This window comes from Chrysemys picta, chromosome 3 (genome assembly GCF_011386835.1).
Source record: "Chrysemys picta bellii isolate R12L10 chromosome 3, ASM1138683v2, whole genome shotgun sequence".
Classification (NCBI taxonomy): domain Eukaryota; kingdom Metazoa; phylum Chordata; order Testudines; family Emydidae; genus Chrysemys; species Chrysemys picta.
In genome coordinates, this window is record NC_088793.1 from 100147246 (window position 1) to 100165789 (window position 18544).

Here is an 18544-nt window from a genome sequence, read left to right on the forward strand (position 1 = left end):
AGAGGGATGAAGTCTCTAGGAACTGAGTTTAGATGAGAAAACTGCTTAGGCAAGGATTGTAACTTGATAAAATTGTGTGATAAATTTTAACCCTTTCTATCTTTATTCCTTATACTTGGTATCACTTAATCCCATGTCTTTTTTTAAATAAACTTGTTTTACTTTACTATAAACCAATTCAGTGCATTGATTGAAATAAGAGTCATTGTCAAACCCAAATTAAATTAATGAGCTGCAGTATATTGTCTTTTTAAAGGAACAATGAACTTCACTTCTGTGAATGTTCCAGGACAGAGCTGGATGCTACAGGGAGTCATCTCTGGAGAACCTGAGAGTTGGAGTTCATTGTTGTTATTTGCAAAGCAAAGCTTGGACTGGCAGAGTCCTGAAGAGTTTGCTGGCAAGACAGACAAGCTGGTGTGTCAGGGAGTTGTGACACAGCTTACCAGTAGCAAAATTCTTATTTGCGGAGACTGAAAGGGGTAACAGTAACTCACTATTCTGGGAACCCCAGCAGATTGTCACATTGGCAGATGATTTGGGGAAAATTTGAGAATGGGAGGGTGTGGGGGTCATTTTCCAAAAAGTAACTAGGCAGTTGAAGCCAGGGTATGACCTGCATAGTTGTCTGCTGGCTGTTGGGGTCAGGGCTGTAAGCCACAGCAGTAGAGCATTTAAGGCACCCAAAGTTGCAGGCAGGCAGTGATACAACTGCTTACTGGTCTGGGTTTATACCCCAATGTGTCAGAGAGGTGCCAATTAGAGAAGACATGAAAGTCACTGGCACTGCAATAGAAAGAAGAAAAGCTGGAATGTTGAGTAATATGATCTCAAGTCAGACAGCAACGAAGCCTCCAACTAATTACTTTTGAAGGTTCCCTACTTTTTATACCTAATAATGTCTCAAGAGTTCCAGTTATTTCCCAGTTGGTTTGCTCACTTTAAAACAGCCAGCATCTTCCAAATGTTTGTGTGTCCGACTAAGTGCCACAAATACTGTGCATTTTATATCAAAAATAAGAAAAATGAGATGTAGAGAATAAACAAACTTTATTTGATAACAGTATTACAGAAAGCAAAATATCACTTAATACAACTTCAAGCTGCTATAAATCTAATTTGGCATCTTAACTATACACAGAGTCAACAGCAAAGAAATTGACATAGTTAACAGGTTTCTATACAGGTTTCCCCAGTGGCAGCCTCAACAAATGGTGTTGCTTTTTTATTACCTACAAGAATGGACCCACCCCTTTCCCTTCGTATCCTAAAAACCTGTATTGATCATTAAACTATCTGAAACATATACCTGCTCAACATCAGAATGTCAGTTCTAACATGTAGACAATGAGGTTTAATAGAAAGCAAGCATTCTACACATGTACTTGAAAGGGAAGTGCTGACATTTGGAAACGTTAAGAAAAAAAGCACTAAGGTTTTAAGCTGCCTGGGTCATCTTTTATTGGAAGGGGAGAAAGCATTTTTTTCCATCCTTCCTTATCTGGAATGTTGTAGACAGCAAAGTGTCTGAAGAGTTGAGCATTGGCACTGCAGTGCAAAGGTTTCTAACACACAGTGCTCAGTCAGAAGACACTCGTTTATAACTCTCTCTCTTCTATAGACTATCAGCACCTGTTCCCCACAGAAAGGAGGAGACCCTCAGAACAGAAAGAGTTATAAGGTGTTAGTAAAAAAAAAAAATCCATCCAGTCAAAGCAAAATTCTCAATTTTTTTTCAAATTGTATGAAATGTTTTGTTTTTACAAAAAAAATCCTCTATTTTTATGTTGTTATCTGATAACGTGTATTTACCTGAATAAGCTGAGAAAATCTGTAAATTACTCCAGTAACAGACTTGAATTGAAATATTTGGAAAAAACTACATCTAAATTAGTCAAAGATTCTCCTTTCTGCACAACTTCACCTGTTCCAGTGAACAGTGCTATCAGAATACTTTTTGTTCACTCTCATATGATCAAGAATCATTTATAAAAATGGCAGGTAGTTGTGCAAATAAATCAACCCCTCTAAAACCTCAAAAAAGCTAAGAATGTTAAGAAGTGGTTATAAAAATAAACAAGAAAGATGTAAGGGGACTATATAGACCAGGGTAGTTAAGGTAGTGTTTGGTGTTGGCATTTCAACCTTGAGTGTCTGGTCATTGTTGCTAGGCCTGGTGAATTCAATGCAGTAGTGGTAGTGTCACCAACTTGGAATGGTCAAAGTTCTTCATGGTCACAAAGTGGGTGGGTTTTTTTTAATTCTAAAAAAAGAAAGTAAGATTATGTAAATATTCATGAAGAAGACAGTCTTAAAACACAATATTACCTATAAGAACATAAGAACGATCATACTGGGTCAGACCAAAGGTCCATCTAGCCCTGTATCCTGTCCTCCAACAGTGGCCAGTACAAGGTGCTTCAGAAGGAATGAACAGAACAGGTAATCATCAAGTGATCCATCCCCTGTCGCCCATTCCCGGCTTCTGGCAAACAGAGGGTAGGAGAGTCCAGAGGTTGTTTTCCCATGCAGATCTTTCATTTCAGCAAAACTTCCTGAGTGATACAAGAGCTCCCGCCTCCCCATTCATAGAATAAATTGCTTAGCGTGTGTGGTCATATCTTGCTGCACTGGTACACTTGCTGTTTCCTGTAAATCCGTCCCACCAATTCCCTTGAGGTTCAATAGGTTATGTCTTAGAGCTTGTCTAGACTACTGCGGTAAGTCGATCTAAGTTCTGCTACTTAGCTGGGTTGATGTAACTTAGACTGACTTATCGCGATGTCTACACCGCACTGCATTGATGGGAGACGCTCTCCTGTCAACTTCCCTTACTCTTCTTGGACTGGTGGATTACTGGAGTCAATAGAAGAGTGCTCTGCGATCAATTTAGCGGTTCTTCACTAGACCTGCTAAATCAACACCCACTGCATCAATTGCAACAGCACCGATCTACCGGTAAGTGTAGACCGGACCAGAGTCTGTTGCAGCTCATACTATTTTTCTCTCTTTGTGACATTTAATAGTTCTTTTAAAAAAGTCTGCTGAAATTTCTATTCTACAACTTACTGGACAAATTTATGTTTTCAATGAATAAGTTCTAGGTAGCCAGGTGTGGTTTTTTGCATCTCTATCAGCAAATGCAAGAGTATACATCAAGAATTCTCCTCCAATCATAGCTTGGGCAGAGCCTTGACTGGTCTAGGTGCAATAATCAAGACTGGATGCCTTTCTGCAAGGTATGCTTTAGTTAAACACTAGTTACTGGGCTCATAGAGTGGTAAAATAAATGTCCAGTGAAATATAGGAGGTCAGAATAGACGATCTAATAGTCCCTTCTGGCATTAAAATCTATGAATGGAAGCATGTACAAATGAAAGCTGGGAAGAGGACTATTATTTAGAATTCCTTCACACTGGTCCTATTGGACACCCATATAATCCTTTCAGAGCAACAGCTATGATGGAATTGCTGCACTCATTCTGTAGCAGGCAAGCACCCTCAAACGTGGCAAAACACTGCTTTGTAACTACCAGGGACAGTTTTATACATACACAATGTATGTCAGACCTTTCCAAAAGTCATAGTGATCTTAATAGGCACAAAGGACTCTGCTGATTTGCTTGCAGGATTTTCTCTTCCTCTATGCTGCATTTTGACAAAAGATTTTACTACTTTCTCTTCTCAATGAAAATCAATTTCACAGCTGGTCATCACTTCACTTCCTTTCAGTGGAATGACAGCACGGCCCCCTCATGTCAAGATAATTTCCTCTTCCCACAACACATACCCAGGAGATTCTCATAAGGAAAACTGTTACTTTTTCTTCTTATGCTGGGTCATTCATTGGCCAGGTATATTACTTGGATTTTGGTAACACCCAAAACTTGCTAAAAACTGTTCAAACACATCAAAAGAGGCAGTCCTTGCCCAAAGGACTTAAAATCTACACAGACAACACAAAACAAACAATAAAATCACTTGATAAACTGGACAAGAAGCTAGAAAATCTTAGTTTCCATGTGGATCAGATTACTTGGGAAATACCTCACCTTTTGAGCTCTGTTTGTGCAATGTAGGAGGTTTAACACCTGCCACCTCTTGTCCTTCTATTCCATGGTTCTCAACCCATGGCCTGCTTGCACACAGGTGGCCCATGTGACATCCTCAGGGCCATATATATATATTGCTTGAATGAAGCGCACATAACACACAGTTGCACATGCAGCCTACAATGGTAAATAGGTTGAGAACCACTGTTCTACTCAGATTTAGCTATGCAGATTCATTGTGAGCAGAAATGTAACAGTTTCAAGATGCTTAAGAAAGAAAGAACATAAAAAGGAATATCCTAACTGAAAGAGGCAACATTTCTTATTGTTACCTGAAAAGGGGACAGGATATGGTTAAAATCCAGATAATTAAAACTGTATTCCTACAACAAAGAACTGCCACTGCAACTCAAACTAGCATACTTCCATGCAAAAGAAATATAATAATGCTACACTGGCTTCCTTTAACTGCTAAGGGAAATAAATATAAATACAAACTGATACCAATGCTTAGATCTGTTCTGTTACTGTTTGACCAGCCCAATCAATAGCTTTTCCTCTGCACTGAATTTAGAGCTATCGAAAGATATCACATTAACAGCAGGAAAATTACAGTCCTATTAAATCATCCAGTATGGCAGAAGAAACTCAACCTTCCTGCACCCCAGTCTGCCATGGTGTCTCAACCCTGACATAGAATTGATGAGACAGCACATTCAATTCAGAGCTCCTTCTAGCATTTCTGCTGCCAAGTATGTTGGTGGTTTTTGTGACATGGACATCTCTATACATTAGGAAATGGACTGACACTACAAATGTACTGTCTGCCTTTACAAATATGAACACTGAGCACCTTTTCTCCCCGGTGGGTGAGCAACTGGCCACCCCGAACCTGTTGTTAATTACTTAATACCATTGCAGACGTTAGGTAAATATCTGGGATGTTCTAAACCTATTGATTATGTCTGTGTATGCTTAAATCTAATAAACTGCAGTTTTTGAGAAGATTCATGCAAATAAGCATGCTCTCTTATCAACAGAATTGCTGTGTTCCTATTGATTTATTCCTGACACTGCCTGGATTGAAATAGTTAAGCTGCCCCTGCTGGGGGTTCTGAAAACATCAGGTAACAATATGGGAGAACAGAATCATATCCATAAAGTTTCTGTGAAGGCAACTAACATCCCAAATGCCTAAATTTGTAGTAAAATTAATTATATTCATCTAACAAAATATATAAAATCTGCTAAAGAAAAACTTGGGGATAAATAAATTGAATAGTGCTCCTAAAATCTGAAGAGACTTTTATAGGTGCATATAAGTATAGCATTAGAAACTCAAACAATTCTGCTGAGGCACTGTATTAGCAACTAATTGCCTACAAATTCTCAGTACATCAATACTAACATTTAATTGCCTATACTATCTCCTCCTACTCACAATGCTCTGAAGCAACAGTGACGACAAAATGTCCCTCTCCAGCCCTTATGAAAATAAGCTGGTTATCTCTCATGCAATTCTGGCCTCGATCTAGACCATTTATGAGGAATTATTTACTGAGTGGTGTAAACGGCCCTCATCTTTTCCCAGGATTAATTGACTAATCCACCTGGTCCTGGCCCACATTGCTTCACTGCTTAATTAACAAGAACAGAACAGATAGTACCACATTTCATCTCGTACCTCCCATGTATTTTGAATGGCACAAAAACATATTGGGACTGTAAATCAAAACATCGGAGCATCCAGTAAGATATCATATAGGTTATTATGACACTATGAAATTCAATCAAAATAAAGAAAGCATTCTATTTATTCCATTCTCCAATCAATCTGATATGTAGCCAACAACAGTCAGTATGACTAAATGAAATTTAAAGAATCTAATATAGCTACTGTTTTAAATTGCCCATTATTTCACTATTAACACTAGACAAACCCTGGGTAAATAGGGAGAATGTAAGAATAAAACATTCTCACTTTTAAAACAGTAACTTCTGCTTTTGGCCCATAGTGCTACTGGTCATTTAGTTCTTTTATCACAGTAGGAATAGATTTTCTAGTTTTAAAAATTCAACGAGGATGTGAATTTTTCCAAGTTTTGTTACCACTATAGGAACATACTCTAATCCCAAATGTCCTAACACCAGGATATACAGTAATTTCCCATCTACAGAGACATTCTGAAATGAGGACATAACAGATCAGGATTCCTTAAAATACTTTACTCAACTGATAAGCAGCTTAAATACTTTAGCCTCCAAATTGTTGACCCCTGACCTGTCCTTGGATTGTTTATAGTTTTGGGTAAAATATAATTTATTTTCCAAGCATGCTTATAGGAATAATAATGGAAGTTATTGAAGCTGTAACAGCAAGTAGGAAAACAGAAATAATAGGGTTGTTAGGATTATATCCTATGTGAGGTTTACAGGTAGTTTGTGGTCTGACAAACGAGGATGTAGGTAGGGAGTGACCCTGGGTTGCATATTTTCGCCTGCTCATGATGAGAGAACAAACAATTGCAGGACTGTACATGATCTCCATACCAATACAGTAACTATTCAAACAACGGAACCCTAAACATAAGGCAGGTATGATAAGTGTGAGTAGGGAGTTTGCTTCATATTTCATACTTTGCAGACTTTGCCTGAGTTGTGTTTCCTGCAATGTACTAAAGGTAACATGATGGGATGTCAGAGTAAATGCCATAACAGGACTTTGTGACAAAATTGGTGGATATTTTTTATAGGAAACTTGAAATTAAAATTGAGAATGAGTTTCAGAGTGGATTTTAGATAAAACCGCACAGTACACTTGAGATTATAAATGACTGCTCCAATGTGCCAGTTTTCAGTGACACACACTATAGATAAGTGTACGCTTTTTTAAAAAAAGCATCTATTACAAAATTCAAGTATGGGTATATTAAAGAAAGATGAAGCAACTTTTCAAACTATTCTGTATGTAAAGGGCAATTGTGAGGAATAAAGACCAATGAAGATGGCCTATCTCAGGCCTAGTTGTACTATTTTGCTTGATGTTGCAGGCTTCCTTACCTTGACCTTACTCCTCCCCTTCCTCAGCAAGTTCAGTTTCTTTATGCACCACTACCCTCGTGACAGACATGTCAGGGTGCTGCTCTTTGGCTTCTTTGATTGCCTGTGCCAGTGCCTACAAACATATTGGAAAGATTTAGTTGAGCAATGGCAGAGTGAAATTAAAAACTGCACTGGAGTGGTGGGCTAATGACAACACATTATGATACCATTTAATCACACAGTTAAACAGGACTAAACCTCCTGAATCTAAAGGGGCTCAGGAAAGGAAACTGAAGAGGAAACCCCTCCTTTTCTGTCCAATGCTGGAAACTAGATAAAAAATACCCTCTATCAATCTAACAACAGATTTATATGCTGGTTCAGAGAATCATTCAAGTGCAGGGCTGAAAGGGACCTTGAGAGTTCATCTAATCCATTCCCCCACACTGAGGAAGGGGAAAAAACAGGAGCAACATCATGGTAGAGCATATAGACCACCATATCAGGAGGAGGCAGGGGATGAGGCATTTCTAGATCAACAGAAATATCCAACACACAAGATCTGGTAGTAATGGGGGACTTTAATTATCCAGATATCTGTTGGAAATATAATATGGGGAAAAAAAACAAAACACATTCTTGGAATGTAATAGGGACAACTTCTTGTTTCAGAAGGTGGAGGAAATAACCCGGGGAGCTGCCATTTTAGACTTGATTCTAACTGAGAGGAATTGTTTGTGACTCTGGAAGTGAAAGGGAAGTTGGTGAAAGTTATCTTGAAGTGATGATTTCATGATTCTGAGGAAAGGAAAGATTGAGAGCAGAAGAATAAGGAAATGAAAGACTGTAAGCTTTTGACCTGCTGCAGACTAGCAATAGAAAGCAGACTCACATGTTTGCCTAATAGAATGCACAATATGGGAATATTACATATAATAATTTCCCCACTTCTGAAATTTGTGATATGATTTTGCAGATCATCTCCAAAGATTACAGAGAGTAGACAATGAGGTTATATTCCTGTATTGGTTTCTTTGTGAAAAATAATATTTTCAGGTGTGAAATTTCTAGTATTGTTCTGTTTCATTTGAGTACTAATTGCTTAGATTCATTAGTGATTATTTCCTTATTTGCCATCCCTTAATGGCCTTCACTCTCGTATTGGAGAGTTCCAAACCATTAGATAAAAGGGAAAATTCAAGTGTACAAAAAGATAATCAGGGGCACTTACTAAATTCTAAATAGTTTTTAACTAGGGAACACTTTGAATGCAGCAAACCTAAATTGGGTCTGTACTTTACATCAATATTCACACTGGAAAGCCAGCATGATAGGACAGTCACCGTGACATATGTCTTTAGCTGTAGGTACACTGGGAAAACCAGCAGGGAAATCCCTTGGTAGTGATACACCGGGAGTACTTCCTCCTATCCCCATTCAAAGAGCTTCAAGTTAGAAGTTTCTGGGTACACAGTATATAGTAATTCTGCAAGAAAGGCACTAATATTTTAGTAAGGCTTCAAAAAGTAAATAGTCACAGAAAATTATCAGTTCTTGACTGTTGGAAGAGGTTTTGCAGAATAAAGTGGGGATGTACTCAGTGCTAAAAAATAAGCTTCTTTCGGGGTCCTCCTTGAAGTTTTATCATATGGTAACTGGACCACACTTGTTATCAACACCCATACATTCCTTTCCACAAAATCTTACCCCCCACCTTTAATTTACAGGAATACTGAAACTATTAAAATACATTTCCTTTAGTTTACCAAATTTTCCTGGTTTGAGGGTCCTCACCTCCCCATAATCTTGGGAAAACACTGCCACAGTACCAGTGATTTACGTTCAGGGAGAGAAAGAAATGGGTGAAATTAATCCCAAACTGACTGATTTCACTTGGCATTACATTAGGGGGAAAACAATTTGAAGTGGGATAGCATGCAACAAAGGAAGCAGATAGTATCAAGTGATGTTAAATGAAATCTAGAAGGCCATGCGTCTGATGAAATGGGCATTCACCCACGAAAGCTTATGCTCCAATACATCGGTTAGTCTTCAAGGTGCCACAGGACTCTTTGTTACTTTTTACAGATCCAGACTAACACGGCTACCCCTCTGATATTAGAAGGCCATATTACTCTCACTCCTTCATGCAAGGTGTTTTAAAGTAACAGACAAACAATGTAGTTTGTCAATAAATTGATATATCCTAACTAAGGGACAAGGAAGGTGTGTATTAAATTAAGAAAAGCTGTTCTCAGACACACTGAACTACTTTTGCCCAAGAACAATGGATAGTCTCAACAAAGACCAAATTAACTTGATGGATTAGGCAGAAACTTGCATACCAAGCCATGAAAGTGCCATACGTGTGGCTTATGAAAAAGGGAGACTCCAAGTGAAATGGGGTCAGGTCTGATGGAAAATACCTTTTGGGAATGTGATCCTTACATAATATGGTAATGAATTCCAAATACCAAAGGCTTGAAAAACAAGTGAAACTGTAGGGAGATGTGCTTTGCTGTCTCTGGATTTCTCCTCGTTCTTTTTGCTGATACAGACTAACACTGCTAACACTCTGAAACCTCTCTTTTTTCTGTAACTAAGCTAAAAGTACCTTAATTAGTTCAGCTAAGGTGAAACTTAATTCTATATGTTAAGTAAATGGTTTCTTTTGACTCTGTTTTCTCTGTTTTTAATATATTTTGTTTTATTAAGAGATGTACTGCTGCAGGTGAGCCTTGCAGTTACTCAGTCTCGACTTGCACTCACTCAGTTTCAGAGGAGAAATGCACCTGCAACCTCAAGGGAAACATACACGGTGCAAAAGAGTTTTTGGAATCTACATGCCACACTTGATCTCAATCAAGAGTCATGGGCAATGATGTCCTACCTGACTGAGCTGTGTTGCTATGGAGCTGCAGTGAGTGAACCAAGGGAAGATGCCAAAGAACCAAGTAGGAGACAAGAGTTGGAGATACTGTTTCAGAACAGTAATAAATCCATATACAGCTTTAAATGACAAAACAGCCTAACAAACTATACTGAACCCTAAAAAGAATACAGGGTGCAGCAAAATAATATTCTTAGCTTGGAGTGCAGGGGGTTGAAGAGGGACATTACTCAAACTAATAGGATAATGGGGGGGGAGGAGAGGAAATAAACAGAACTGTGAAGGGAGATTGGAAGGTCAAGGAAGAATGCCAAGGTTAGAAAGGAGATGCACTGATTAAGGATAAAGAGTACGGAGTCTTAAAAAAACTTGTGGACCCAAAAGGGAATGCTTCATTAGTACAGCTTGGTGCCTGCTGTCATCTCTAAAACCTGACAATTTTATTACTAGTTTGCATTTTAAGCAGCACCATGTAGTAGTATTTAAGGGGCCAGCCTGTTTAGGTGATTGTCATGGCTACAGGGCAAAGCAAACGACACCTTAGATCCCTTTAACCCCTCTGAGTGTACTCCTTAGGGAACAGGCCTGGCTTCCTACACCTCACTTTGGTGGAATCTTGAAGTCTAATCACTCAGAGTGGATCTCTGGGCTGCAGCCCCTTGGTTCCTAGTCATGTTAATGACATGGCTCAACTTGCTTTTGGCACCTCTAACAGTTTTCCTTTGGGAGCCCGTGAGAGTAAAAGTTTGCACTGATACAGGAACAGTACCTTGACACAAAATATTATGACAGGTTTCAGAGTGATAGCCGTGTTAGTCAGTATCAGCAAAAGCAACGAGGAGTTCTTGTGGCACCTTAGAGACTAACAAATTTATTTGGGCATAAGCTTTCCTGGGCTAAAACCCACTTCATCAGATGCATGCAGTGAAAAATACAGTAAGCAGTATATATATAACAGCACATGAAAAGATGAGAGTTGCCTTACCAAGTGGGGGTTCAGTGCTAACAAGGCCAATTCAATTAAGGTGTAAGTGGCCTATTCTCAACAGTTGACAAGAAGGGGTCAATATCAAAAGAGGGAAAATTATTTTTGCAGTGCTAACGAGGCCAATGCAATCAAGGTGGACGTTGCCCATTTACAACAGTTGACAAGAAGGTGCTGATACTCACATCAGAATATGATGGGCATATGATACTTATAAAATGTTTTAGGTGATTGTCCTGGCTACAGGGCAAACTACACCTTAGATCCCTTTAGTCCCACTCAAGTGTACCCCTTAGGCCAGTGGTTCTCAACCTTTCCAGACTACTGGACCCCTTTCAGGAGTCTGATTGGTCTTGTGTACCCTAAGTTTCACCTCACTTAAAAACTTCTTGCTTACAAAAAATACAAAAGTTAATCTTTTGCACACTATTACTGAAAAATTGCTTACTTTCTCATTTTTACCACATAATTATAAAATAAATAAATTGGAATATAAATATTGTACTTACATTTCAGTGTATAGTATATGGCGCAGTATAAACAAGTAATTTTCTGTATGAAATGTTAGTTTGTACTGATTTTGCTAATGCTTTTTATGTAGCCTGTTGTAACACCAGGCAAATATCGAGATGAGTTGATGTACCCCGTGAAAGACCTCTGTGCACACGTACCCTTGTGGTACGTGTATCCCTTGTGGAGAACTAGTGTCTTAGGAGAACAGGTCTGGCTTCCTATACCTCACTTTGGTAGAACATTGAAGTCCAATCACTCAGAGTAAATCTCTCAGCTGCATCCCCCCTGGTTCCCAATCATGTTTGACAACTTCCTCATCCTCTACAGCAGTGATGTACAGTAACTCCTCACTTTAAGTCATCCCGGTTAATGTTGTTTCATTGTTACGTTGCTGATCAATTAGGGAACATACTCATTTGAAGTTGTTCAATGCTCCACTCTTACACTGTTTGGCTGCCTGCTTTCTCCACAGCTGGCAGCCTCCCTATGCGCCCTCCCACCCCAGCGCCTCTTGCCAGACCCCGCGGATCAGTGCCTTTTCCCTCTTCCCTCCCCACCGCAGCAATCAGCTGGCTTGCGGCATTTCGGGGGCAGGAGGGAGGAGCGAGGACTCGATGCGCAAGCTCCCCCTCCCTTCCCTACGCCACAAGCCAACTGATTGCCCTGGGCAGGAGGCAGGGGGAGCCTGCGCGCCGAGCCTTGCTCCTCCCCCCTCCCTCCTAAACACCACAAGCCAGCTGATTGCCCCAGGCAGGAGGGAGGGGGGGCGGAGCAAGGACTCAGCACGCCTCCCCCCTCCCGGTGGCAATCAGCTGGCTTGTGGTGTTTAGAAGGGAGGGGAGGAGCGAGGACGCAGTGTGGGAAGTAAAGGGGGAGGAGGTGGGGAGGAGAAGAGGTAGGGCAAGGATAGGGGCTTGGAGGAAGGGGGGAGTGGGCAGGCTGAGGGTTGCAGAGTAGGGGAAGCTGCCGCTGCTGCACAACGTGCTTCTCCTACAGCACCTTCAGCCTCCTTGCCTGCCTCATCTCCAGTGCCAGTGGGCTGTGCCTATGTAGGGTAAGGCAGGGGCACCTTCCAACTATAGTACAGTACTGTATCTACAGTATGTTTGTAAACACACAGCACGTGCACACTACTCCCCCCCGCGTAGTATTAAATTGCTTGTTTAAAATTGTTTAAAATGTATATAATTCCTTTTGTCTGGCACAAAAAGCCTTTTGTCTGGGGAAATTGGATTCGCTTAACATCATTTCACTTAAAGTTGCATTTTTCAGGAACATAACTACAACGTTAAGTGAGGAATTACTGTACAATGCCAACAGTCAAGAAGGAATCAATTTCCATGGTATAAGTTTGTTGGTATTATGAACTTCATAGATGCTTTGCAGAGTCAATGGTAGAGGAATCTATAATTTGTCATAAGCTAAATATCATGGTGAACTTTAGTACAAAAATGTACTGTGCAGTCAATACTTACAACTTATTTTTCTGCTTCATACTGTTTATTTCAATATAAGAGGAGGACTTGGAGAACAGCAGAGGGAATAAATGGAGTTTTATTAAAGCTAAGGTATTGTCTGACCTTTTCAGATGTCCCAAATGTACTAAATACATTTCAGGGTAGACAAAACCCATGTCTAATGCTAAACAGCTCTGGCATTTAATTACAAGCTTCAAGGAGAGATTGAACTTGTCATGAGCCACTTACTACAGGCACATCAAAATCTGAAATTAAATTTACTCAGAGCCCTCAGTACATTATAATTAAGAAGTGAAAATTAAATCCTTATTTGTTGATTTGTATACCTGCCATCAACTTAGAAACTGGCTCCAGTGCAACATCATGTAAAGTGCAGACTTTCTTGCCTAAATAACTCAGTGATAATGATTTTTTGTTTCAGCTTTGTCACCATCGCCTCTTAAATGAAAAGTTATGCAAATAATCTGAGCAATCACGATCCCAAGGGACAAACAACTGCATTTTTCTGATTTTCCTGTTCTCCACTTTTCAACGTCTTTTTTGGTAAGGGACAGGTGAAACAATATTCTAAGCCCTCTCTCTCATGAGCATGAAAAAAAAATGGTGCTTGGTTTTGGGTACCTAGTGCTAATAAAGATTAATTTATCTGTGCAAGATTCCAAAGGAATCCAATTGAGTCCTATACTTAATTTATTGCTAATATACATGAACACACTATGAAATATTGGTTTTCTTGATATTAAAGGAAAAATCTCTGTGTCCTAATATTAATCAAAATTTGCATCATCACTCAGAAGACTGAGGATCCTCCCAGGAAATACATATGATAGCATAATTAGTTGATGGAATTGACGTTCTCAGAATCTACTTGCTCCTATGAATTCTGCTGAGCAGTTCCTTTCTGTATTGCACAGCTCTTAGAGGGACATGGATGGCATACTGTAAAAGGGAACGGCATATGTACTCACCTGGTCATGGTCAATATCTGCATCTCCAGTGATGACAATGCGCTTCTCAATCCTTGTTTCTGATACTCCACCTTTTACTGTCTACAGATGGCACAAAACAAAGAAATTCATCTTTAAAATGATTCCATATAGGTAAGGAGGGAGAATCATAAAGCACATCTACGCCTACTCTCCAATGCATAAGTGGGAACAGAGTTGGTGTGAAAGGGTTGCAGTTAGATTCTTGGTCCTACATCTAAATCATCCTTTCTTTCTTATGGTTAACTGTATAGCAGTGATGTCCAAGAGGAAGTTGCCCAAGACGACCAACCCGCAGAGGAGTCCTTAAGACATTATCTGAGATCAAGTTTGGACAGATATGGAAATGGGGCTGTTAGATCAGGGTTCCAGTCGTCTTTGTCATCATCTTGGTGAGTGACAAGTTACCTGAAACTTCCTTAACTGCTGTGTCTCAGCTCATCTGTTCTCCACACAATCTCACCATTATCGGTGCAAAATTCTCTTTCGTCTGCAGTTCCGGCCTTCGTGCATCTTTCTGCCTCATCAATTAACCATCTGATTTCAAATCTCAGATGAAAACTTCATTTTTGTCTATTTAATGCTTAAGGCATTTTGGGAAACAGTTTGTACAGAAGATACTACAGATGATAAAATTGTATTTTATATAAGTATTTGACCAGAGATGAGATTAAGTTCTTCCTTTGAGAATATTATAAACAGATTGTTCTTTGAAGACAGTTATGAAAGACTTCCATATAGCAATCAAGAACAACATTGAGATTGGAGGTACAAAATTTAATGCAAAATAAAGTGGCTTAAATCAAGAGAAATGAGTTATAAGAAATACTGGAAATAATTCCAGTATGAGTCCTTTGAGAATTCCATAGGAAGATTCAAATCCTTTTGGCAGTTTCTGTATTTCAAACAGATGAATGAAAAATTCTGGATGCAAAATTTGAGCCAACACTGGAAAGTGCCTAGAATATTTGGAATCCAAGGCCACAATTTATAATTACAGTAAAGAGGCTGATAATGGCGATGTAGCAAATTTGCTATCAGATTGCTCTTCCATACTTCTCTTTGACCTCCTGGCTGACAAAGAATCATCTAATTTAATTTTCAAAATATGGCTCCTTTCAATAAAAGGATATTCTCTAACAGGTTTTTTAGCTCCATCTTTACATTTGATAAGAGAATGAATTTTTCTGTTGGAAAAGAGGTGGCATTTTATTCCACAATGTCTTTTCAAGATTCTGATGGTGCTCAAGGATTCTAAAAGCAACAGGAAGTTGAAGAGGAGCTGCTCACTAAACTTTCTGATAAGACACTTAGTCTTAAATTCTTAGTTCAGAGTTTATTTTTTGGTGACTTTCACTGGACAATTTCCAACATCCTTCACTCCTGACCTATTCTGTGAATATATTTTGCTCTCTTTAGGATATTCCATTATGAACTTACTTCTGTGAGCATTGAATTACTATCTAATAAAATTAAGATTCTTGTCCTGAAATAAGATTTACTGTGCACCTTTCACTTCCCCTCTTCCTTTGTGTTTCACCATGAACTGGAGTCCTTCTTGAGGTTTTTCCTTCTAGAACTGCATTAGAAAATCATCAGAATTCAGTTACTCTGTTGTTTGCATGTCTCTTTTAAAAACAAAAACATGTTTATTCACCATTCATGAAAAAACACATTTGTCAGCTGGAAAAGTGTCACACAGGACAGAAATGGAAATAGACCCAACTTCTTGCTGACTTTGAGCTTCTTGACTTTCTCTGAATGATGAACATTGAGGACTTGATTCAGCCCTAGCATATGCCAGTTTCTAAAGCAATCCAAGGCACAAAGTCCACAGTAGCAGAATCTGCTTAGAAAGGTAACAAACTGATCAATGCAGTCCTAAGAGGATGAGTAAAGAGGAATGAAGCCAGGAAATAAGTTGTTTCAGCATATCCCTTGAGCTGACTCCATTAGTGGGGCTTCTCCAGAGCTCAGACACATTAATTACCCCTTCCTCTGGCAGAACCCCCCAGCAAAGATAATCAAGTAGTGAGATGAACAGAGTCAGTAAAGGCTGTGTCCCCAAAACTCTCAAAAGCCAGAAGTAACACCAGCTGCAGGTACCGCAAACTCTGATTATATTTCTCTCTCTCTTCCCCAGTTCTCCCTCTTGATTTCATCTGTGATATTGCACTAAGACTTGGTTTAGGGAAGTCAATTTTAGCCCAGAACTGGGAATGGCATGATCCATTTTAAATATCAAATTTGTTCAGTGATTTGTGAGGAGTAATCATTTTGAAGGAACCAATGTACATTTTGACAGGGCTATTTTTTATGCACAGAGAAGTTGTCAGTTTTACCTTAGTGATGTGTGTGGTTGTAGTTGTAGAAACTGATTCAGATGTTATAGTCTGTGCACTCAACAGCACACCAGCATCACCACCTGCGCTGCCATCAAACTGTAGACAGTTGGGAAAAAAAAAAAGTGCATTTTCATGCCTAAGGATTTAAAACTTGTGGCTTAACAAAACACAGTTAATGCAACATTCACTACTAATACCTACATAATTCTCCTTTAGTTCAAGTGGAAGAGTGCTTTTGGAACAGAAACGTCTCTGTTCTGTACCCCATGCTGCCGGCATGGTTTTGCTGGCAAACAGAATGACCATATGAAGACAAACACATATTTGATACACATTAGACGACTCTAGAATAAAAGCTAACTGTTTTGCTGAATCGCATCAACCATTTTAACATGTTCTTTGTGGACAAAATTATAATCAAAGTTACTCTTCCCTTTGCGGAGCTCAGAGGTGAGTTAAGTCAGATCTCTGAACCTATACATTTTTAGACAACCAGATCCTATTCTATTTGATTTTTTTTTAAAAAAACCAAACCTTTAATGTTAGAATGATACTTACTCTTCTGTCTACTTAGAGTCATTTTAAAATTGTTCCATGCTAACAAAATAATCAGTGCCACTATAGGGAAGTGTTGATTTGTTAAAAAATAACATTAATATGTTACCATATCTCTTAAATTTGGAGTTAATCATAAAGGCCAACTTGTAAACAGCATTATAAATGATATTCCAAATCACATGGCTCCTGTACCTGTGGAGATTCATATGTGATAGTTTTGGTCTCTGTTTGAACAATTGGGACTTCCTTGGTGGAGATTTCTGTTCTCTGTGTGGCATCTGAAATGGTCACCATCTCGGTCTTTACTACCGGAGGCTGTGGTGGAAGAGATAGGATAAAATCAATCCAAGGGACATAAAACAAAGATTTGCATAGTGGGCTAAAATGAAATAGAACAAAAACACAAAATACAGTAGTGATAGAATATATATTAAGAATGTCTCCCACATACACACACAAAAACCACTATGAGAAAAATAAAGAAGATGAAACAAATAGCACACCAGCCCATCAATACCCGCTCTACAAGAATCAGAGGAGATCTAAGTTTCATGTCTTAGCCAGTAGCAGACACTGAAACCAGATTATCATCACTTCAATACTTCTTCAGATGTCTATTAAAAAATGTGTGAAGGACCATCAGTGGGAGAATCTTAGTTCAGCTACAGTTTCTTCCATCAGAAGAATGTTGCCAGTGTTACATAAAATAAGCCTTGCATTAAAAATGGAGAATGAAGTCACTACAATATTTGACACATCTCTAACAGTGGATAAAAACTTGCAATATTTTCTAAGCATTTCTAAAGTTTAATTTTATTTTTTAATGTAAGCAACTTCTGGAGTAGACAAAACTACTGTCTATGGATTTTAAATAGCATATAGCTAAACTACAGGTCTAGAATCAGGTTTAGGTACCAACTATTTTCCTCTGAAAGCAAACTTTAAAAAGCCATTTTAGCCCTTGTAGTAGTTGATATTTTTTCAGTTGCATTCTCTGCTTGGGAACCAAAAAGCAATGAAACTAGAACTCTGCAAGTCAGTAGAAACTAAAATGGTCTTAGACATGATGGACCAGATTAGACATCTAGTCAGATTTTCAAAAGAACCTAGATTCCTAACTCTCATTGAAATCAATGGGAGTTAGGCACCAAGCTGCTTCTGAAAATCCCACTAAGCATCTATGTGCATCTTTAAGTGCCTTAATACCCTTAAAGATCTGGCCTGTTTTTCTTAGATTCTTAGAAAGCATGTGTGGAGCCCAACATAACCTTGGAGAAGCTAGTTTACTCACGTTCTCAACCACAGGAACAATTGTGGCTATTCACATAAAAGAGGAAATTAAGGTGGTCTGGTCTTCAACTGGAGCCGAGTACAATGAGGAAAAACCTTAAATGACTGAAGGGTGACACCACAAAAAGAATTCTCCAGTGGCCAAAGCTTCACAGAGTTTACCATCTGTACATGGTCCTCTACATTCCACTTTACTCCTCCTTCCTCAAAGGTCCATCTAATGATTAACCCTATTAAACTTGTTTCTGTGCTAAAACAGATGGCCATAATTCCTTCTGGAACCAATTCATGCTTCCACTGGTACTAGAGGAGGCTGCTATAAAGCAACGATAGATGTGCCATCCCCTTACTGCCTAACCTGCCTTAACTGTAGGTGCTCTTACCACTCCCAGCAATTTGTATCAA

General features: G+C 39.0%; 1 protein-coding gene across 50 annotated transcripts in view; it reads right to left on the bottom strand.

Moving 5' to 3' along the window:
* Window positions 1-1031: 1031 nt before the first annotated feature.
* The window catches only part of EPB41L2 (erythrocyte membrane protein band 4.1 like 2), a 238808-nt gene continuing 221295 nt past the window's right edge, over window positions 1032-18544 (bottom strand). For 43 of the 50 annotated variants that reach the window (XM_065588600.1, XM_065588617.1, XM_065588624.1 and 40 more), the window contains 5 exons: window positions 17042-17164; window positions 16289-16387; window positions 13929-14009; window positions 7113-7227; window positions 1032-2263 (listed from right to left, as the gene is read on the bottom strand). In XM_065588600.1, coding sequence (XP_065444672.1) covers window positions 7120-7227; window positions 13929-14009; window positions 16289-16387; window positions 17042-17164 — 411 coding nt within the window. In that variant the 3' untranslated portion in view covers window positions 1032-2263; window positions 7113-7119. Of the gene's footprint in view, window positions 2264-7112; window positions 7228-13928; window positions 14010-16288; window positions 16388-16492; window positions 16578-17041; window positions 17165-18544 lie in introns of all 50 variants that reach the window. The other 7 variants (XR_010599644.1, XR_010599642.1, XR_010599643.1 and 4 more) reach the window with 1 other exon arrangement.